Source organism: Danio rerio, chromosome 21 (genome assembly GCF_049306965.1).
Source record: "Danio rerio strain Tuebingen ecotype United States chromosome 21, GRCz12tu, whole genome shotgun sequence".
In the NCBI taxonomy this organism is placed as follows: domain Eukaryota; kingdom Metazoa; phylum Chordata; class Actinopteri; order Cypriniformes; family Danionidae; genus Danio; species Danio rerio.
This window is the reverse complement of record NC_133196.1, coordinates 12,878,724-12,902,298: the sequence shown is the minus strand read 5'-3', so window position 1 is coordinate 12,902,298 and position 23,575 is coordinate 12,878,724. Positions and strand designations below refer to the sequence as shown.

Genomic DNA, 23,575 nt, shown 5'->3' with positions numbered 1-23,575 from the left:
AGAGCGATGAGTGTCGACGGAGGGCTTTCAACTCTGTGGTTGCTTAGGGAAAAAAAAGTTCATATAGTTTTGATGTACAAACGCTACGTGAGAAATACAGGTGTTAGATCCAACAAGTTTGATACAAGAGCATTTGAAGATCAAGTATTGCTGAATTATACTGTAAATTCATCCTGCCTGCAATTCAAAAGTAGAGATGATGCAAAACTGAACATTTACTTGCCGTCATGTCATTTAATGGTCAAAATTTAAACTTATGGTATACAATAAATGCATTTATTGGATTAAAAAATCCTGTTAAAGCACAAATATTTTTGAAATATTATTACAATTAAAAATAAGTGTTACATGACTTTTCAAAAATCATTGTACTGTTTTTACTGTGTTATTGATTAAATTTATTTACCCTTTGGTAGACTCTGGGTTGTTTTAATCCGATGTTGGGCAAAATATGAACAAACCCAACGTTGGGTAAATTTTTAAAATTTATTTTCAAATACACTTTTTAACCCAATGGTTAGATTTGTTCATATTAAATGCCAAAGGGGTACAACAACCCAGCATTTTAGAGTGTAAGTAGGAAATACTTTGGATACATACTATTTTGACCAGTAGTGCAGTATTTTAAACGTTAATGACTTTTCTTTCTGCCACAAAAGCCGAAATATAAAGTGCAATACACTCCATTTGATATACTGAAAGTGAATGAAAATCAGGCCTTTTAAGTTTTAAAATATTAAACAAGACAGAAAAGCCTTGTGAAATTATAGTATTAATTCATATTTTATTACATTGACTTTTACTCTCATTTGTGATGTAAAATGGGTGCATCAAAACATGACCAACATGTATCACGGGTGTCAGTGATGTTTGAGTACTTTCAATAAGTAATAAAATTAGCATAAGCGTGATAAACCTAACCTTTTTAGTTAGTTTGAATATTTACTTAAAAAACTTTAGAAAGTTAAAACTTTAGAAATCAAGATAAATAAATGGTTTTATTACAACGTTTATGAGTGAAATGAAAGATACCAAACTCATTATAATAATAATAAAAATATTACATTTCTGCAATATGTTCATGAAAAATTCATATTTAATTGTAAGATTAGTATGTAATTATTGTGGCCATACTGACTGTTAAATAAAGTGTAACTATTAAATTAAAAATAAAGATAAATAAAGCTGTCTTTTTTCATCTGCATCCAATTAACACACACAAATCAAATGCTAGGTTGCCAAACTCAATGTTAAGTCAAATATGGACAACTCATTGTTGGGATAATTTTAACACATTTACAGTTTTTAGCCCAACGGTTGGGTTTATCATATTCGTCCCAATGTTAAGTCATATATAGACAACCCATTGTTTGGATAATTTTATTTTTAATACATTTTAATTACCATTTTTAACACAACGATTGGGTTTGTCAATAGTCGATCCAATGTTAAGTCAAATGTAGACAACTCATTGTTGGGATAATTGTAATATATTTTATTTCCCGTTGTTAGCCCAATGGTTAAGTTTATTAATATTATTGTGTCTATACATACAGTTAAATAAAGTGTAACTATTAAATTAAAAATAAAGATAAATAAAGCTTTCTTTATTAATCTGCATTAAATTAACACACACACACACACACACAAATCAAATGCTGGGTTGCCAAACTCACTTATAAGTCAAATATGGACAACTCATCATAATTTTAATTCATTTTAAGTACCATTCTTAACCCAACGGTTTGGTTTGTCAATAGTCAAACCAATGTTGTCAAATATGGACAACTCATTGTTGGGATAATTTTAATACATTTTGTTTACCATTTTTAGCCCAATGGTCGGGTTTATCAATAGTCGACCCAACGACGTTACATCATATATGGACAACCCATTGTTGGAATAATTTTAATAAAATTTTTTTTACCATTTTTAACCCAACAGTTGGGTTTGTCAATAGTCGACACAACGTTAAGTCAAATATGGACTTTTACTGATATAAAATCCCACATAGTGTAGCGCACATTTTGAATATAAATACAAACATATTCATAAATAAAAACATCAACATCATCATGTGATTAATCTGAGGAAAGCAGAATGCTCTAAAACTAAATCACGCGTTTGTTAATATAATTCGTCGAAATTTATTTGATGTGAGAGTGATGGAAATCCCCCTAGTTTATACATTTTAAGTATCGTTTCCTTTGAAACATTCACATTCAGCTTCCCACAATCCCACAGTTCTCCTTTTTCCCCCAAAAAACAAAACAAAAATGGAGGTAGTTGAGGATGTTTTGATTGAGCAGCATTTTTTGTGTGATAACTGTCTGAAAAAAAAGGAAATGCAGCTCTATGCAAGAAAGAGGTCAACTGAGTAGCATTTGTGTCCTCGTTTAACTCCTGCACCTGTTAGACCTGCAAACTAAACTATTCCTGCATATGCCGCATCAAATGAGGCTGACTTGATATCAGTTTAACAAACACAATAAAAAATGTACGTCTATAATTGAAGCTCTTCTGAAACAGGCAAAATAATAGTAATTCAGCATGCAGATTTGTTTTCTTATAGAACAACTCATCATTTTAACCTCGTTGTGTATTATTGATATGCTTCTTGAATATAAACGAGGCCTGAAAGCTGTTTCTAGCAGATCGAATCATATGCAGTTGTCAATCAGCTCCTCCTTGAGGCTAAAAGTGGAAATGCTTCAATTAAAGAGTTCATTCACCCAAAATTTTCCTATTTACTCTCTTAAGTGGTTTCAAACCTTTGTTTTTTTTTTGTTTTTTTAATTCTGTTAACCAAAAAAATCGATATTTTGAAGAAAACTGGAAACCTGTAACCACTGACCTCCATAGAAGCAAAAACAAATAGGGAGATCAATAGTTATAGGTTTCCAGTGTTCTTTAAAATGTCTCCTGTTGTGTTCAACAGATAATAGAAACACCAACAAGGGTGAGTAAATGACAGAATTTTTAGTTTTGGGTGAACTATCCCTTTTAGCTAGTCATGGCAACCATATAGAATGCACATTACAGGATATGCACCACTAAAACAGTAGGAAATGTTAAGTATGAGATAATTTCTGTGGAACATTAATTCATATGCATTTTATTTTATCTTTTAGGACTGGATTTAAAAAAGTAGACTACAGGCTGTGTGTCTAACAAGCATAAACACATTTTGTTATATGAATAAATTATGATGAAAACAGATTGGAGATGCATTTATACTGAACTGTCCCCTAAAGAAAACCATGATACGAAAACGTTTCTGCATTAGAAATTTTTAGAAAATAAATAATTACTAAATCTATAATGACACAAACAGTTTATTTGAACAAAGCTTGAAAGCGAGTTGCAGGATACATCCACATGGACATGAGTGGATGGCTAATGTTGTGTTTCCTTCATAAAAAACCATAAAGTATAAAGTTACTTCTGGTTTCTCCAGCAGCTCTACAGACACACATCATATATACATTGTAGTCCTGAGCATTTGAAGGAGTCGCTCGTACCATTCCGAATTCACGTGACTGACTTTCTATGGATGATAGAAAAAGGAGACGTTTAGTACAATGCTCACACTGCTCTTTTCCACAATGTGAAAGTAGATGAATTCTACAAGACTTTAAAAAAGTATTTTAAAAGTACCTTGTTGTTCATTTAAATTGTGCTATAAAAGGTACTTTGAAGTTATATGATACTGTGGTGTTTTTTAAATAAATACCGTAGCTTCTTGAGCCTTATGCGTCAGAAAAAATAGAATTACAGAAGCTCTCTGTGTATAATAACTTGAATTTTGACGTGTACCTCACACGATAACTCTATTACAGTATTTTACTCTAGTTAACTCTATTTTTTAGACTATTATTTTTCATTTACGATCACATTCATTGATTGTGGTGGGAAAACAGCATGAACATTCTTCAAAATATCTACTTTTGCACTCCATAGAAAAAAATAAAAGAAAGTTTGGGTTTTAAATTAATTTAGGGGTTATAAATAATATAAAAAAAATACTTTTGAGTCCTTTAAAAAGGAATTGTGAGCAGATGCGATTTAATATAAAAGAAAAGCCTTTGAGAATTCTCTGGAAAGCATAAATGAGATGCGAGATGATATTTCAGCACTATTTCAGAGGTCCCGTGCAGTTATATTACAACAATACTGTCAAACCATCATCGAGAAGTGGAGAAGTGTCTAAAAAACACCAAGAATGGTTTCATCCCAGAGCCTTTCCTCCTCTGTCCTGTTGTCTTCCTGATTGATCTTCTCCTTTCCCTTCTTCTTCTCTTTTTTGTGTTTTTGCTTGGCATCTTTAGACTCCTCAACATGTTCCTCCATCCTTCCCTCTTCATTTTGCACTTCCACCTGTTGTTTCTCTAATACTTCCTCCTCTTTCCGTCTCTTTACGTGCTGTTCATCCGCGTGCCTCTTCCTTGATCTCCGTTTACTTCTGCTTTCTTCGTCTTCGCTAGAGCTTCTCCGTCTTCTCTCCTTGCATTTCTTATGCCCGTCATCTTCTTTTTCAACACTTCCTCTCCTGTCTTCCTTCCGCCTCTTTTTCCTTTCGCTATCCCCTCCTTCCTCCTGCGCTCTCCTGCTCTTCCCTTGTTTCCTGGTCTTCCTCTTGCTTCTCCTTCGCTCTCTGCTGTCGTAACTGCTGCTGCTTTCGCTACTGCTGCTAGTATAGGATGAAGAGTCGGAGAAAGAAGAGGAGCTAAAAGACTCTGGGCTTCTTGCTCTTTTATACTGCTGGGCTGGTATGAGAGGAGGATGGGAATGGGGGAGCATGTATCCTGGAGGATAGCGCGGGACAGGGCCTCTCATCCCAAAGCCAAATGGACTGATCTCAGATTGAAATGGTGGACGCCAGTGGGGTCGAGGGAAAGCTGGGGGTGGAAACCGTGGTATTACGTGACTAGGAGGAGGATGAGGGATTTCTTCTGCTGTCTGTGGGTCTTCTGTTGGACTCTCATCCTCCTCAGCCTTGCTTGCGTGACCTACGGGGCCCTGTCCTGCTTTGGGATCTAGTCCACGGGCTTTCTGCACCTGAATGTAGTCAGCCAGCTCGTCCTGGAAGGAGTTGTACACTTTCTTCTGGGACTTGCACAGGTCAATAACTTTCTTCTCTCTAAGGGGGCAAGACAAAAGTGTGAATTTCACTTATTTAAGTGGTCGTTTAAAAAAAAAAGGTTGCATGTAAACATGTGATACATTAATATGGCCTAACAGGGTTTCCACTATAAAGCAAATATCAAATTCCTTAACTTTTCCCTGACTGAAAAGGATGAATTTCCTTGACCTAATCAACAGAAAAACAAGCTGCTGTTGAGCTTGCACAATATTAAAATAGTTTAGCCTGGATATAATTTTGCCTAACTTAAAAGGAAAACTCCACCTTTTATTTTTGTATAAGGCTCATTTTACAAGTCACTTAGAGTTTAACAGTTAACAATGAATAGAGTCAGATTTGACCATTAGCATAGTTATAAATAAGGAAAAAACTTTCTAGGCAAATATTGCTAGGAATTATACTCTCATTCTGGAGTAACAGTCAATAAACTCTGCTGCCGTACCATGGCTGCACCAGGCGGAGTGATATTATGCAGCACATTAGAATAGGTTACTTCTAGACAGCGCCTTGAAACCATTTTTAATTTTGGCTTTACTACACGATGTAACTACAGAAGACTCAAGCTTTAAATAGCAAAATAAACAAAGCTTTTTTTTGGAAATTGTTTAACGAAATGCTAATGGTCTAATCCGATTCAATTCATTATGCTAAGCTAAGCTAAAAGTGACAAGAAATCTGCTGAATGAATTCAAAAAATGGTTCAATTACATTTTAGTAAATGGAAACTACAACTTAAAGTGACAAAAAAATAAAGAAATAAATATATTTAAAAAATCCATGACTCGGAAAATGAACTTTGAAAAAAAAAAAACTACTCTTTTTTTTTTATTATTATTAATTTATTAATTACTTAATTTAAAACAGATTTACTTAATTTAATAAATATTTGAAAAAGCTCATTCTTTAGCAAATTTGTTACCAGACAATATCTATCTAAAATCTAAAAGAGATGTATGTTTGTTTATTTACTGCCACATCAGCAACTTAGTGCATCATTTCATAAATCAATCAGAGATAACACACACAAAAAAACACTTCAAATTTTACATTCAAAACCTTCAATATGATTATTCACTTTGATATAAAATAATAACTTTAATAAACTTCTTCCTGGAGAAAAGTGCTTCATCTAAGTTAGTGTTTAACCAATATGGCCTACACAAAAATGTAAAATAAGAGCAATACAACGCGTGTAAGAAAAGATTTGTCTATCCTTAACTCACATTGCACAAAAACAGTGCTTATCCCTGCTCTGATTATAATTTATTTTCTCTTGTTTTATACATATAACTTCATGACAGTAATTCTAAAATGAGATCCTCCTAACATAAAAGTATTGCAATATATTACAATACATAATATTATACCCCTGTATTGAGATTCTTGCCAATACATATCCCTAAAAAATGTATTTAAAAAATCAGATTACTTCATTTAATTTTGAATTTTGATAATAATTTAAATAAGATGATATCATAAAAATTAACCTAGTGGCAGGAACCAAAAAGCCATCAAATATGGTTTTGTCTGTCTTAGCCCATGCAAAAAAGGCACATAAAATTACACATTTTAAAACATTTTACATCCTCCTCCCGCCCCCATAGCATCCATAAATTCAGTTATACAGCTAAGGATGTTGTCACTACAATAAAAAAATAAATAATGAAAAAAGCCATTAAATGACAAACCAGACAGTGATGTCACTCACTTAATGAGGTGTTTGTTTCCCTGCATGTGTGATTGGTACATCTCTATTGAGCTGAGTGTCAGACAGCAAATTGGGCAAGTCAGAGAGCTTGCTGTATAAAAGAAAGAAAAACAAAATAGTACAAAATGACTAAATCTAAAATATTAATACTAAAAAATAAATACTGCACTAAATTTTCTATAATTATCACATGTTTAATATGAATGAATTTAATAAATCAGTGTAGTTTTGTATTTTCATATACCTTGCTCTGACTTCTCCCCCATCTGGTCCAGCATATCTTGTCGGGCCTGGTTTCTTTGATGCTTTCGGCCACTATAGTGCTGCTGAGCCACAAGGGGGTTGTTAAAAGATGCACTACACAGTGGACAGTACTTGTTAGGGTCACTAAGGTCGACTCCTTGATCGGCCAAACCAGAAGTGTCCTTTTGCTCCTGAGTAACTTGATTCTGCACAGGAACCTCAGATGGGATGGCAATAGGAGCTGTGGGTTCTGTGACAGGTGCCGGAAGTACTGAAAATATTAAAGATTGTTAATGAAGGAATAGAGTCCTTAACCAGATTCTAGTGTAAACAGTCACACCTCTTGGTGGTGGAACGTTGTTTTTTCTCATGTTCTTGGCATGAACTTTGCCCTCATAGTGTGACTTTGCCACAGTGGGGGAACTGAACACCATACTGCACATCTCACAGAATTTCTCTGCCGACAGACCAATCTGAAAAAAAAAAAAAAAAAACTGTATGTAACTATAGCATATACAATTAAAATAAAAATGATTAGCCGTCCTTTGAAAATATCATGAATATAAAATGTTTAATAAATATTTTTAAATATTCTCCAAGTATTGTTTAATGGAGGGGAGTTTTTTAACATAATGGTTTTGATAACCAAATTAGTTTATTTAAGATTTGACAAGACAGGATGTTGCATCTAAATATCCTTAGAAAAATGTGTCAAACACACACACACACACACACACACACACACTCTAAAGCACTATTTGATATTAGGGGTGTGAGGGATTTGTACAGATCACAACCCACGGTTCAGAACAAACGTGGGATGCAAATAAATACTTTTTTTAACTGGTAGATTAATCCTAAATTTGTAGCGATCAGAGAGATCGTCTGTCGCGTCATTCAGATCACATGTATGAAAGCATTTAGGCTTTCCTGTAAAATATAATGATGCGGAAGAAGTTGTGGTGGGTTATTCAGGATGTGGTGGGTTTCTTAGGTTATTAAAGGTGTTTTCTTTTCACTATTTGTTTAGCCTGCATCAGTGCATTCAGTGTAAGCTGCAAGATTAGTCATTAAAAGATCCGGATCTCAACACCCACGCAACAAACTATAAATGATGGTGATTTGCATATGTTTATTAAAGAGATTCAGTCTTTAGTCTTTTGAGTTAGTTATGAAAAATTTACAAACCGTCAAATAACACAGAAGTACTGGGATAACAGTTTATAGTTAAAATCACCTTCATATGCATTTTAACAATGAGCAAAAATGAAAGTTGTAGGCAGCAATTATTTAACCTATAGGTGGCGACAGCTAGCCATCAAAAATATGCCACTGAATAATTCTAAAAAAAAAAGATCATCTATTAATGAAACATGAAGTTTTTTTAAGTGAATGACTAAATCAGTTATTGAAAATTAAACAAAAAATAAATATGAGTTGTACAAATTATAATGTTAGATTGATATATTTAGCATTATCAGCAACAGTTGTAGTAACGGTGAGTTTTTCACAGTACCAAATATTTTTTTCAACAAATTTTTTCAATAATTTATTTTTATTCAGCTGATTATTTCATTTTATTTTTCAACAAAAGTTTCTTGCAATGCCTTTTTTGTAATAAATGAAAAGCAAATTTCATTTTTCTCCTCCCTGATCAAAAAAAAAAGGCCGATCCATGACAAAAAAAAAAAACATTATGTGATCCAAATTGTGGGATTTGTGATCCGTTACACCACTATTTGATATAATATACAGACAAAAAAATTAATATACAAGAATAATATGCAGACAAAATTCAAATAAAAGCATCATATATATATATATATAGTTATCTTTACAGCAATAAGAGCATGATAAATAATTGAGAGTTAAAGGATAAAACTATATTTTTTGTCTCTGCCTTAAAGACAGTTTAAAATGTTTTTCTAGCTATTTAGCAAGATACTAGTATTCAGCCTGAAGTAAAATTTTTAAAGGCTTAACTAGATTAATTAGGTTAACTGGACAAGTACGGTTAATTTGACAGGTCATTGGAAAACATTAGTTTGTTTTGTAGCCAATCAAAAAAGATATTTCTCAAGAGGGCTAATAATATTGACTTTAAAGATTGTTTTGAAATATTTAAAAACTGTTTTTATTTCAGCCAACTGAAAGAAAAAAAAATCCAGAAGAAAAAAAATAAACAAAAATACTGTCAAAATGTCCTTTCTCGATTAAATATTACTTAATCACACAATAATTTCACAGGAGGGCTAATCATTTTGGCTTCAAGTGTACATTTAGCATTAATTTATTACATACCAAAAGGCCTTCACTTTCTTGTCTCTGTTTATTCATTTTAGCTTTCTTGTTCAGGTACATCCTGACTCTCTGTGCATGCTTTTTCCCCTGTATAGACAGAAATAAAAGTTTAAAATATGAGTGTAGCCTTTTTGAGATTACATGAAAAAAAATCTTGAAGCACTCAATTCCACAAACCTCGTAATGAGAAACTCTCTGAGACTCGTGGATTAGGGATGCTTCACACACATGACAGAAGCTATCTGTCAACAGGCCCTTAAGAAGATTATCATCATTCTGAGTCCCTACAGGACAATCAAATAGCAAAAGTGAGAGGGAATACACGTTTAAAACAGCTACACTGAAAAAAAATATTCAAAGATGATTTCTTAGATTTACTCAATTTTTTTAAGTTAAGTGGTTGAAAACAATTTATTTGTGTTGAATTTAAACCAACAAATTAAGTTAAACATTATTCAATTTAATTTGTTTGTTTAAATTCAACACAAATAAATTGTTTGCAACAGTTCCGCATGTAACACTTTTTTTTTTAGTGATATACCTGAAAGAGTCACTATGGATATATGTAGAATGACTGATGTGGTTTGTGTGGATGGGATCTCATTAGCACCTTTTTTATAAATCAGATTTTCATGAAGCATGGCATTTATGATGATGTTATGATGATAACAAGAAATGAAAGCTACTGCACAATATGAAATAGAAAAATAAGTATAATTGGCCAAACTGTGCCAAGATTTTAGTTTTATTTTTTGCATAAATTGTAGCACTAAACTAAATGCAATACAAACGTAATTTCAAGTAGTTTGGTAAGATATTCATTACTCTTGTGTATAATACATAACAGTCAAAGTATAAGCAAAACATTCTAATAATAGCATGTAAGGTTTTTGATGTGCAAGATTAGTGGAACTAGTCAGAATTAAAATAAAATTTAAAAAATCTTTCATACATTTAATGCTCCACTGATTTTTTAATGCCATATAACTTATATAGACACAACTTGAAATATATCACTAAAACCACAATTAAAACTAATATTTTGGCATGCTACAACTGATTCTAAGCATCAAAACATTAAAATGTAAATAATAAATTATTAAAAGTGATATTTGAGAAAAATAATAATTTTAAATGAAATGGTTCTGATATTGTGCATGCTTTTTTGGAGGGGGGTTATAAAAGCACAGTTCACAATTGGATATTCTTCATAGATATTCTTTCATTTAAATAAAACAGCGTCAGGTTATTGAAATATCTGTCAAACTTTATAGTTACATAATATAAAGATATAAAAACACATAAAACTGATCAAATTTACTCAGTATTGCTGTTCCTGAATGTGACAAATATTGTACATTTTTGTAAAGCAAAAACACTACATTAGAATTCATCTGCATGTTTGTAGTACTAACAAAGATGTAAACCCAATATTTAATGCAAGACTAGTTTTAGATTATTAATTACAAATACAAAAAAACTACTTAAAACTCAAATGACGAGATGTTACTTTCCAAATTAATAATGACGACGAAGTGTCATCACGAGGCTAGAAATACATTAGCCAACGTTACCCGACTAGTTTAAGCGTCGAGTGTATCTATTTACACGGTTGTATGATCCATTAACTTCGCGTTTTGTGTCTTATCGTGTTTTTTCATTAAATACACGATGATAATCTACTTAAAAACGAAAGAGTTTATTTTAAAAAGGGATTTTTGTGGTGGTTGTTTAAGCTGAACGATGGGTACCAATATTTAGCCTAGCTTAGCTTGTTGGCTCGCTAAGCTTTATTACCACCCATAAATCCATCTTAATCAACTCAGACACAAACACTCGATGCATACAAACTCCATATGACTGCATTCTGAAGTTTTTGAAGGGTTTCAACTGAAAGACTCACCTTCAACCTGAGAAATATTGGTGTTAGTGTTTTGTACTATTTCTGGATTTATATCGTCTGTATTTTTTATATGGTCTGTTTCCGCACACTGCGGAGAACACGATACACTAGCTTCGAGCTCAGACATTTTAAACCTGGATATAAATACAAACTGAAGCAGATTAATCTATGTGCCACTGAGCTCTACATATTAATGGCTGATATGGTAGTGTGATTGGAAAACGCGCGTGCGCAGTAGGATCACATTTCTTTACGTGCCACCCACTGAATTGAGCACATGCCTACTGCCACCATCTGGTAGTGTTATGTAGTTATTATAAATAAACAAATAAATAGTACCTTTTTACCAAATATATCATGATTCTCCATGTATTATGTAATGAGTCCACAAATATTAAAACAATAAATTAAAAAGCATACAACCTACTGATGAAGATTACTAACTAAGCATGGTAGCAGGTTCTATGGCTTTTTAGGGACACATAAAATACAAAATAACATAGATGCTGCTCTGTATAACAAAGTTTCTGGTATTTAGGCTGTTCTGCCTCAGTTTATAGTCTGCTTATGATGGTCTCTAGCATAACTCAATATCAATATGCATGAGATGACCACTCGGATCAAAGTAGGTGGAGCTGTACAGAGTATAAAAGTACACGACCATCTGTCGACGTCACGCTAGTGTGTTTGTTTCAAACGGTGAAAAAAGCGAGGTAAGGTCCCGTACTCGCTAAATATTCTTTATTTGACCATTTTTTTTTGCCATCCATGTGTTAAACTAAACACTGCTCAAGCTGTACCCCTTTTTTCCGTTTTAAAGTTAAATTTAAAAAATTCTTATTTTCAAACTTTCGTATATGCCAAAATGTTACTTTTTGATTAATCTCTGAACTCAGATCATAATCATTGTACATTTTTATTAAGTACCACAGCAGAATGAACCGCCAACTTATCCAGCATATGTTTTACACAGCGGATGCCCTTCCAGCTGCAACCCGGCACTGGGAAACACCCATGCATCCTCATTCTCACACACACTCATACACTAGGATCAAGACCATTTCAATGTGGTCATGTCATCTCCTGGTTGTTTTTAAACTATTTCATAACTGCAAGAAGAGGCAATTCAATCATAACTTAATGTTAAAACATCCATCATAACATTATTTATCAATATGTGGTTCTTTTTGGATCCTCAGAAGCTATAGAAATTAAAAATGTACAGGAAACACGTTGGGACCATTGTTTTTGTCTTCCTCAAAATCTTCAGTTGCACATGTCTTTGGACTGTGAGGGAAACCGGAGCACCCGGACGAAACCCATGCGAACTCGAACATGCAAACTTTACACACAAATGCCAACTAACCCAGCTGGAACTCGAACCAGCGAGTGAGGCAACAGTGCTAACAACTGAGCCACCGTGTCACCCATTCTAATAATTATATTAAATGTAAAACTCTTTCTTAGTTTAAATCATTGAAACTTGTTTAATTTTCTGTATTTTTATTTATGTAACCCTTTTTGCCTTTTAATTCATATTCATATTGTATCTTTGTAAATGTTCTTTCTTGCATAAAACAACATTGAAACATTAAGTTTATATATATATATATATATATATATATATATATATATATATATATATATATATATATATATATATATATATATATAACTAAATATTATGTTATGTGAATATATATATATATATATATTCACATAACATAATATTTACATATTAAAACCAAGAATTAGTTAAAAAAAGTCCAGACTGAAAAGTTTACTTTACATTAATTTAAGTTCGTTACTCAATATTTTTTTACAAACAAAGATAACGGCAGGCTAATGAAGCCATACAGTAAAGTTAAATGTAATTCTATTCTACCACTGTCAGAAGCTAAACCTTAGTCTACCTTTACAGCAAATAAAATATTTCTAACTGCAGTACAAGAAGGAAAAAATGCCACATATGTCTGGTTTTGTACATAAATTCATAGGTAATCCTCATCTTAAATCAGTGCAGTTGGTAAATTAGTAACAGTATATTTTTCCATCAGTCTGAGAAATAGGTGATCTGCTATGCATTTTGCATTGTACATTAACAGATGACATTTAAACTGGCAAATAAATAAAAAACACACATTACTACAGTGAGTGAGAGATCCTTATAAAACAACATGCATAATTCATTGAATAAAGTTTATTTGTGTATCACACAAGATGACAAAGATGTTTGCTGTAATTGGTCGAAATGAGCTACAAAGTCAGCACAAAACAATATTGTGATGGTATCAGATGGGATAAACATTATATCAAAGCATTATCATATTAATATATTGGGAGCGCTTAATTATTTCTTCTTACAGTTGTAATTTTATATGTTGATAACCATTTGTCCAAAATGGTAAACAAATATATTTCTGTTAAATTAGATGGAATATTCTAAGAGAATGGATTATTGATGTAAAAAAAAGACATTGCTCAAGCAGAACAGGAAATGTCTACACATTTCATCCCAGTGTGTTATGAGACATCTTCTTTACTCTTTCTCCTCTGGATCACTAGGAGAACCATGTAACAGAAGGTGGCGGTGAGGAGGACGGATATAAGAAACATCAAACCAGTCCATGCTGCAGGACACAAGCCCTTCCGGATCGCTGCAGATTCTTCTGGAAGAAGACTGCTCACACTGAGTATATAACCCAGAGCCCAGCCAACAGACGCCTCACCTGCCTGTCACATGGTAGAGATTGAAAGTATGTGCTTTTGTTTATTTCCAAACTGCAAATTAACACAATTGACATATTTTACAGTTGATCTTTTTAAATGGAAAAATCAGTTAAAGGGATTTTGTGGTGAGCTTGATATTGAAAAACATACCTTTTTCTGAAAAGCTACGTTTTGGAAAGAATTCTCATCAAAGTTATAACCCCTAAGCATTAGTACTTGTATATACACAGCAACTGCACAATAATCCTTCAAGTATTTTTTCAAGTCAGGAGCTTTCATGGTCATCTGTAATAAACAGAAGACATAGATATTAATTTATAGTAACAATTTAGGGACCAATTCTCACTATTCTCACACCTTATGTTTACTCAAAATGCACATTCTACACAATCATATTCTACATCCATAATCCTACCAATATCTAAACCCAAATATTACTGTAATAACTATTAATAAGCAGCAAGTTTATAGTAAAAGTTTAATGGTTTGATAATAGAATGAATTCATTAATTAATTTTCCTTCAGGTTAGTCTTAGGTTATTCCGACATACGTTTTACACAGCGGATGCCCTTCCAGCCACAACCCAGTACTGGGAAACACCCATATACACTCATTACGCACTCATACATTCATTCTTTTTTTTTTTTTTTTGGCTCAGTCCCTTTATTAATCTGGGGTTGCCACAGCGGAATGAACCGCCAACAAATCCAGCATATGTTTTATTCAGGAGATGCCTTTCCGTCTGCACACTCACATTCACACTCACACACTACGTCTATTTTAGTTTATTCAATTCACCTATACTAAATGTCTTTGGACTGTAGGGGAAACCCATGCCAATATGGGGAGAAAATTCAAACTTAACACAGAAATGCCAACTGGTCCAGCTGGGACTTGAACTAGCGACCTTCTTGCTGTGAGGCAACAGTGCTAACCACCGAGTCACCGTGGTGCTAATTAATAGCAAAAATCGTACCTTAAAATAAAGTGTGACCAAATGCATAAGCTTACAGGACTTTAGATGGTGTATTACAATAGCCAATGTCATAAAATCAACATAAATAAATATCAATAAACAATATAGTGTCATAATTAACGAGTTAAACCTCTGTTATGGTCATATTGCACACAGCTTGTGTAGCCTCCTCTAGCTGTGCATATGTGCTGATCTTCATCTCTGTGATTTGCTGGAGAAAACTGTGAGTGAAGTAATATGCAGAGAAGGCCTGATGGAAAGAGAAATCACATTACATTGTGTTCTGTTCAAGTCGATTAAGGCTGTTTGTATGCCCCTCACCATGAAGCCTCCACTGATGTTTGGCTGGAAAACTCCATTAAAGGCACACTGAGAAAAGGAGCAGGATTTGAAAGAAAATATTTTCGAAGTGTTGCCAAGGCAGCTTTGGTAGTCACCGGTGCCTTGCACTGTGATGTGGGAATGAGGGTTGTAAGGTTTGGGTCTCCATGACGCCGTGCAAGGCGAGTCAAACACTTCCTTCAGTCTGAAGGCATTAATGAAGTCAGATGGATAGCAGGGATGATACATTTTACTGGTTGATGTATAATCCTGTGACTAAAATGAAACATTTTAGACTTAAGTTGTTTGACAATAATAAATAAAATATGTATATTTAAAAAGTCTATAAAGACCTATCAGCCACTTTATTAAAGAAAAAAAAAATCTGAATAATTTATTCTGCTTCATGTCATTTTTAATCTTCGAGTTTCTTTCTTTTGTTGAATACGAAATAAGATATTTTAAAGAATATTTGTGTCTGGGACCCATTCACTTTCATAGTTTAAAAACATTACTATGGAAGTCAATGAGTTTCAGTTACCAACATTTTTCAAAATATCTTTTGTGTTCAATTGAAAAAATAAACTCAAATACATTTTGAACAAGTGAAAGGTAAATAAATGGCAGATTATTATATTTTTTCGAGTGAATTGTCCCTTTAAGAATGCCATTAGTGATGTGCGATACCACTGGTTTCCTATCCGATACCAAGCAAAATAATAGTAAGTATCGGCGATACCGATCCAATATTGATACTTTGCCCAAAAATGTACGTTTGGGAAATTAAAGTAGCAAGTAGTGTACTAAAAAGTGTGACTATATAATGACTATGAGACATATTACGGGTTATTCTTGTTTGTTTATTGATGAAGAATTATCTTACAAAAAATAGTCGACTTACATTTTTGTTGACAGCATCTGAGCATGTATATCTTAAAACGCCTTAACATAAAACAATAAACATTCACACCTTTTAGTTTAGTGACATGTTAATCTGTTCCCCTTGAAGATTTGTAACTTTTTCTTTTGTTTTATCATTGTCACAAAAACCCAAACCCCCAAAATACAGCCACATTGTCACATTTTCTCCTTCTGTACCTGGATAGTGCCTGCCTGCTGCACCTAAGAACCTAAGTGATGTCTGTCTCGCCCTGGCAGTACCTGTGCCTCTCCTTTCCTCCTCTTCTGACTGCGTAGTCACGAAGTAGTCATATTTCATCTTGTGATTTATATGTAGATATTTGATTAGGCTTGTGGTAGTACCACAGCACTGTATTGCTACACATGTCACAAACCACATCGTTTGAGTTTATGGAAGTGAAGTAGCTCCACACCAAACTTCGCTTGTGGTCACCCAAATCCAGTGACAGCATGTCTGAACAACATGTGCCAGGCCAGAGGACTGAGTGGCTAGCTAGCATGCTCTGCTGTTGTACAGTGCTGTATTACGCACATGTTTTGGCAGGTGGAAGAACAAGTAGTTCCGACTAAGTTTACATTATTCAGATCAACTAGGGTAATTGTGGTTACTTTCCACTGTATTTTTTTTCCCCAATAAACTACATGTTTGCTCCAAATTACTGAAATATCAATATTTTGATAAGATAATCAATTTTAGAACATTCAAAGCTGGTATCGGAGATATCAATATTTTAGTATCGATCCGCACATCACTAGATGCTATTTTAATTAAGTACATTTCCTATGGCAGCAACTCAATGCATTAGGCTTGTAGATATGATCAAACTGAGCAAGAACTGGTTCACAGAAAAAGGTCTGAAAAAGACTAAATATCCAGTTCTGTTATGCATACAGTAAATGCCTTGCTGTTGCCAGAGGTCAGACATGAATAGGCAGAATGGTTTGAGCTGATAAAAAGGAAATGGTAGCTTAAATCACCACTCATCACATCCAAAGTCTGCAGAAGGGCATTCCTGAATGCACATCAAATCACACTTTGAAGCAGACGAACTACAGTAGAAGAAGAGACACGGGTGATCCTCCTGACAGCTAAGAACAGAAATCTGAAAATTTGCAGTGTCAGCAAAACTGAACAGTAGAAGATTAGAAAAGGGCTGCATGATACTTTTTGATTCCTGCTGCCACGGTAAGATGGTAGGGTCAGAATTAAGTGTCAAATATATAAGAGCATGGATCAACATTTAAGTTTGGCGGTGAAAGTGTAATTATATTTTTTGACACACTTATGTTTACGCTAGTACGCTAGTTCCAATGCGTTATGCTATATTACGCTAGTTTCAATGAAGCATTGTTAAAGCCCACATCAAATGAAAGTTGCTCAGACTTTTATTTCACTATGTTGATGTACTTCTACCTGAAACAGAATATTGATTATCTTGTGGCAAACTAACGATAAGAGGGGTAAGGTTATTAATATTGTAGATAAAGCCGTCATTCTGATGTCAACAGAGAGGGACCACGACTCCAAATGCAGAATGTTCAGACATTAATCAGAGAATTACCAAAACATAATTTTTTTTCCAGTTGATTAACTAGCACAGATTAATTGTGCTCCTAAAAGAGTAACGTTCACTAGCAAAATAAACATTGTCGATTTTGATTTCACACTTTAAAAATATCCATCCCTTTATGACTATATTGTGCACACATTGTGATGTCTAATTTCAGTAAAATAACACACTCAAGTAATCTCATACTGCTATCATGCTAGTATTAAACAAACTATCTAAGGAATGTTTTAGAATCATCCAGAGTCTATGTCAAGAAGGATTAAGGCAGGTCTAATTGCAAAAGATGTACTAGCTTAGTGTACCTAATAAAGTGGCTGGTGAGTGTTTATATATTTCGGTATCATTTGATCTGTGGTGCATCATATCATACTGTAATCAAGTAGGCCAGGATCATACGTAGAGCCTCTTCTTTACCATAACATAGGTAACTATGCGTGTAGAGGGAATACTCGTGTCCAAAGAGGCGTAAGGTCATATGGTTTAACTCGCTCTCAACTCTCTCTGGGGTCTCGAAGGTGATCTGTGTGGATGCTCCACCTAAATCCAGCGCTCCGACTGTTTTTCTCCCGGAGTTAAGCCAACGGCCCACATAGCCATACTACAGTGTGGAAATAAACAAACAGAGACAGAATATGGCCACTAGATGGCCTAGTGAGTTGTGAAACTTAACTTAGCAGCTGATGAGAATACAAATCAAAACACTGGCCTAATATTTAGATCAGTGGTTCTCAAACTGTGGTACGTGTACCACTAGTGGTACGCGGGCTTCCTTCTAGTGGTACGCGGAGGAATGAAAAATGTCATGTACATGCTACATATATTTCAAAATGTATTAAAAATTATGTATATAATGTGCCATATATGACATATAGCCTATATTTCTGAGGTAATCTGCCACGTTTGTTTTACTGTGCAGAGTTATAGCTGCTTTACTGGGCCTACTGCGCTACTGTATTTCAATACTGCTCATTTTGGTGGTACTTGGAGAGACAATTTTTTTCTGAGGTGGTACTTAATGAAAAATTTTTGAGAACCACTGATTTAGATAAAAACAAGTGACAGAGCTTAAGTATAAATAACTTTGTTCAGTCTCATTTACAAGAAAAGACAGACATACCCTGAATTTAGCCTACCTTTATGAAGTTTTCAAGGAGGTAGTTCACAGTGACCCAACCATAAACACCTTCATCTTGACTACTCAAAATGACTGCTCCTCGAAAACTAAAGGGAAAGGACTTGATTGTTTCTTTGACCTCTTGAAGAACCTGAGATGCTTTGTAAGGATTGCTAAGTCTGAAAAAAAGTGAAGCACAAAGACGTGTACAATGGGCATCGACAAACGACATCCTGGCAGAAATGATACTCCAAATGTAATATTTATTTTCAAAATGTGCAATTTTAGGAAACTATTTGAGAATCTCTTCAGCAATATTAAACTATGATGCAAGGTGAGAGTTTTACATGCCTGAAAATATATCGCAAATGAAGAGGTTTACCCTTTAAATCTTAAAACGGGACTGAAATATCTTAAAGAATAATATGCAGTTGGCTCAAAAGCCTAGTAGTTATTGCGTTGACACACATTGCTGAATCTTCTCTCTCTTTGCTCTTCATACTTTCCTAATCTCAAGTGTTCTTTCCCATTAAAGGTGGAACAACTCCTAAAAATAAATATATTCTAAAATAATAATATGCAAATTAATGCTACGTTTGCTTCAGTTGGTTTTGTTTATCTCTATATTAATCACTTTGGTAATGTATAGTATTTCAGCAATGTTAACTTTTTGGCAACCACAAGTCAAGTTGGTGGTCACTGTGTAGTTTAAACCATTCAAACTTCATAATTGAAACAAACACACTCACTTCAGAAGTCTCATACCAGCAGTAGCTCCAAGGTACACTGGGGTGAGGTGATGTCTATGTGGGGGAATGTCCAGCACGGCTTGCTTCAAGCACAGCTCCAGGCTGCGTCCTGCTGCTCCTCGCTGACCTGCATAACCAGATATTCCTCCTCCTGTCATACATAACACATAACAATAACAATTATATAGATTTATTTAATGCTTAAAGTAAATGCTTGTTTCTGACCAAATCCAAAGAATGGATGAACATTTTATGCTCCACAAGAGATTTTTAGTACTATTTATTTAGTTATATTTAGACACCTTTAATTAGTGCTTGCTGATAGAATGTAAAGAGACTTGTATAACAAGAATTGCTAAACAAAAATGTCCAGCTAGCTTTAAAAACACACACAAGAAAATACCTTTTCCTTTTAAGTGCTACCTTAAAAAACAACTTTACATTTAAAAAAAAATAATAATATGCAAATTATTTTCTAGTTTTAGCTGTTTAATTATATGAAATAAAACTAACACTTTACAATATGGAGTATGCATTTAATGTTAGTTAATGTATTTACTACCATGAGGTAATAATGAACAATACTTGTACAGCATTTATTAATCATAGTTAAATATATGCGCATTATTAAACAAGCATTAATAAATACTGAAATAATGTGTTGTTTATGTTAGTAATTACATTAACAAACATGTACGTTGTCCAGAATTGTGAAGTGTTACTGTAAGATCTCTACCACTAATCTGCATGAATATTCATGCTATTCATCAAATCCATTGACCTTTTACGTGACACTCGCTGTGTTGGGTGACCACTCCTGTGCCATTTAACTTATCTGCAGGCCATTTGTAGACGTACAAGGCTGTGTGTGATGACCCAGCGTCCAGCACAATTCCATACTGCAGTGAAAGACAAACATGAACATGTGAACATCCATGTTCAGTTAGCTTTTTATAATATGCTTTTTATATATCTATCTCTAACAAAGCTAAAATAATAAAACACCCATTATAAGACACATAATAAGTTCTGACTGGGATTTATTGGCAGAAACCGCTCTGTGTTATCACATATTTTTGGGATAACCAGCATATTTCTAGAACAATAACTTCTTTGATTATGTACATGCTGTGTTTCCGTGAGCTGTTGCACAGCTATTTACCCACAGCTCCCTGGGGTTTGCATGTACCTGTTGCTCGATGACACACTCATGGAGATCAAATTCCCAGAAGAATCTGATATAACAAACTAGTCTGCACCTACATTTGTTCTGGCTTCATGGTAGGAACAAAATGTCTTTTTTGTGTTTACCTTGTGAAAGCTCCCATTGCTATGGCTACAAATATACACTGAAAAAAATTAGGACCAACATTAATCAATGGGGTATATGCAGACGGTTTATTTAATTTCAGCCAGCCAGCCAGCCAGGAACTGATATTCTGGTGTCTTTCCATTATAAAGTTGCCATGTTTTCTTAAAAAATCAGTGATCTTCACTACCTGATAGATATACAATATAAAGTGGGTCTCAGACCAGGCAAGAAGCATTGCTATAGATTTCTCCCCGCCAAATATGACAGTTTATTTTACCCCAGTATTATCAATGTGCTCGCTTGCTGATCCTGACAGTGCTAGCGTTTACACTTTCTTTCATCTCGTTTCACAATTAAACAACTAAATTAATGCCTAAGTCTATTTAACTGAATGTATTTTAACTACATTACAAATTTGATGCTGTAAAAACAACCTTATGAAATTGAAAATAGTCACTTTAAGCTTTCACCAGAAGTTTATCACTAGCTGTAAGTAAATTCTGACAAATTTAAATAATAATAATAATACCATACATTTATATAGTGTTTTTCTGGACACTCAAAGTGCTTTTAACACATTTTTTTGGGGGGGAAATCTCCTCATCCACCACCAGCGTGCAGCGTCCACCTGGATGATGCGACAGAAACCAAATTTGGCTGGGATGCTAGGGTTAAACTCCTACTCTTTTTTTTTTTTTTTTTTTTTTTCTGAAGGACATCTTTGGATTTTTAATTACCACAGAGAGTCAGGACTTTGGTTTAAAACATCTCATTCAAAAGACGGCGCTTACTGAGCAGTATCAATATACTGGGGGCATTAGGACCCACAAACACTGCAGGTTGAGTGCCCTCTGCTGGTCTCACTAACAGCACTTCCTAGATATCTCATGTGGTCGCCTATTCAAGTGGATTGAACATAAAATAATTAAGTCCATAAAAAAACAAATCTCCGAAATTGTAGAAAAAAGTAGTTTGAACAGTAGTTTTTGAGTGTAGTGGATATAATGCAAAAACAAAAGGTAATTTTTACTTGTGGTTCAAAATGTGGCCTTCATTTATTTATTTTCTTTTCGACTTTATTAATCTGGGGTCGCCACAGCAGCATGAACCGCCAACTTATCCAGCATATGTTTAACGCAGCGGATGTCCTTCCAGCTGCAACCCATCTCTGGGGAACACACATACACTCTCATTTACACACATACACTAAGGACAATTTTAGCTTAACCAATTCACCTGTAGCATGTCTTTGGATTTGTTGGGGAAACCGGAGCACCCGGAGGAAACCCACACGAACATGGGGAAAACATCCACACAGAAATGCCAACTGACCCAGCTGAGGCTCGAACCAGCAACCTTCTTTCTGTGAGGTGACAGCTCTACCTACTGCGCCACCACATTCATTTATGGATTTTTTAATATTTAATTTTTTGAAAACTTTTTGGATAATTGTTTTGTATGAAAACATCTGTTTTACTGCTGAAATCTTAAATAAATATATAATAAACGTGTATAAAAGCAGAGTGAAAATGTTTGCCAAAAGATATGTAGGTAAATTAAGTTTGCACCCTAAACTGGATTAAAATACCTTGTAATAAAATATGCATCTTCATGATCAGTTTGTACCAGGACTCACAAATGGAAAAAAATTACTTTATTTGTGTTTTATTTTGTAAAAGCTAATTTCCCCAATGGCTACAAAACTATGATGATATGATATAATTAAAGTATACCCTGTATTTACTAAATTTGCCAAATTTGATTAGTGTTTGACAATTTGATCTTTTATTAGTTCTGTTGTTGTTTGTTAACCTAGTGATAAATATATGAAGAATCCAAGGGATGAGTGAATGTGAAAATATATATGAAAGTATATGCAGTACATGTTACAGTAAATACCATTATAATTTACCTTTATTAAAACACCTGTGCAGAATGTTAGGCCTACTATAAAACGCTTTGTGATCATACTGTTTTCAGGATTTATATTTCCCTACCAAAACAGCCTAAATCATGCCTTCGACTAATCGAGATACACTGACTAAAATGTGAGCTTATCGAAAAGAAAGAAAGATATAAGTAATACTTACCATGTACTGAGCAGGCTCTCTTATTTCATGTATAGATACAGTCAGGAGCAAAATAGACACAATTCCGAACAGAAGGAGCGATCCTGAGGCAACAAACTTAACAAACAGTTTATCCATCAGGAGAATTGGGGTCTGCCTGCTGTAATTCGGATGGTGTAGGAGAAAGGGAAACCTCTGCCCACCCCGCTTCTTCATTCATTAACTTCTCTTGTACAAAGAAACCACACCAATAGAAACAGTTAGCTACAGTATTTCATCAAAGAGCAATTTTCTTTTTTATAGTTCGACTGATTGTAACAAAGGTCTCTTAAAATGCATGTATCGTTTTATATTTTTATGTTGAAAATATTTTATTGTTATAAATTAATGTTAAATAATGGGAAATACTTGGAAATATTAACTGACAATATAATATAATATAATATAATATAATATAATATAATATAATATAATATAATATAATATAATATAATATGATATGATATAATATAA

The 23,575-nt window shown here is 33.9% G+C and overlaps 3 protein-coding genes across 3 annotated transcripts in view; all 3 read right to left on the bottom strand.

Annotated features, from left to right (window-relative positions):
- Nucleotides 1-23,575, bottom strand: part of gtf3c5 (general transcription factor IIIC, polypeptide 5) — a 678,526-nt gene that overhangs the window by 512,789 nt on the left and 142,162 nt on the right. The window lies entirely within an intron of this gene.
- zmat1 (zinc finger matrin-type 1) lies at nt 3,318-11,520 on the bottom strand. Its single transcript, NM_001030231.1, is given in 7 exon segments — nt 3,318-5,140; nt 6,852-6,942; nt 7,096-7,365; nt 7,435-7,567; nt 9,396-9,482; nt 9,573-9,679; nt 11,299-11,520. Coding segments are annotated over 5 exon segments (1,488 nt in total). The 5' UTR covers nt 9,456-9,482; nt 9,573-9,679; nt 11,299-11,520; the 3' UTR covers nt 3,318-4,206.
- On the bottom strand, nt 13,479-23,225 carry entpd2b (ectonucleoside triphosphate diphosphohydrolase 2b). Its single transcript, XM_009295235.5, has 9 exons — nt 23,084-23,225; nt 20,463-20,580; nt 19,682-19,832; nt 18,952-19,111; nt 18,189-18,416; nt 15,327-15,602; nt 15,136-15,255; nt 14,179-14,313; nt 13,479-14,031 (listed from the first exon to the last, which is right to left on the bottom strand). Exons 1-9 carry the CDS (start codon nt 23,198-23,200, stop codon nt 13,822-13,824), a joined length of 1,515 nt encoding a protein of 504 aa, XP_009293510.1. The 5' UTR covers nt 23,201-23,225; the 3' UTR covers nt 13,479-13,821.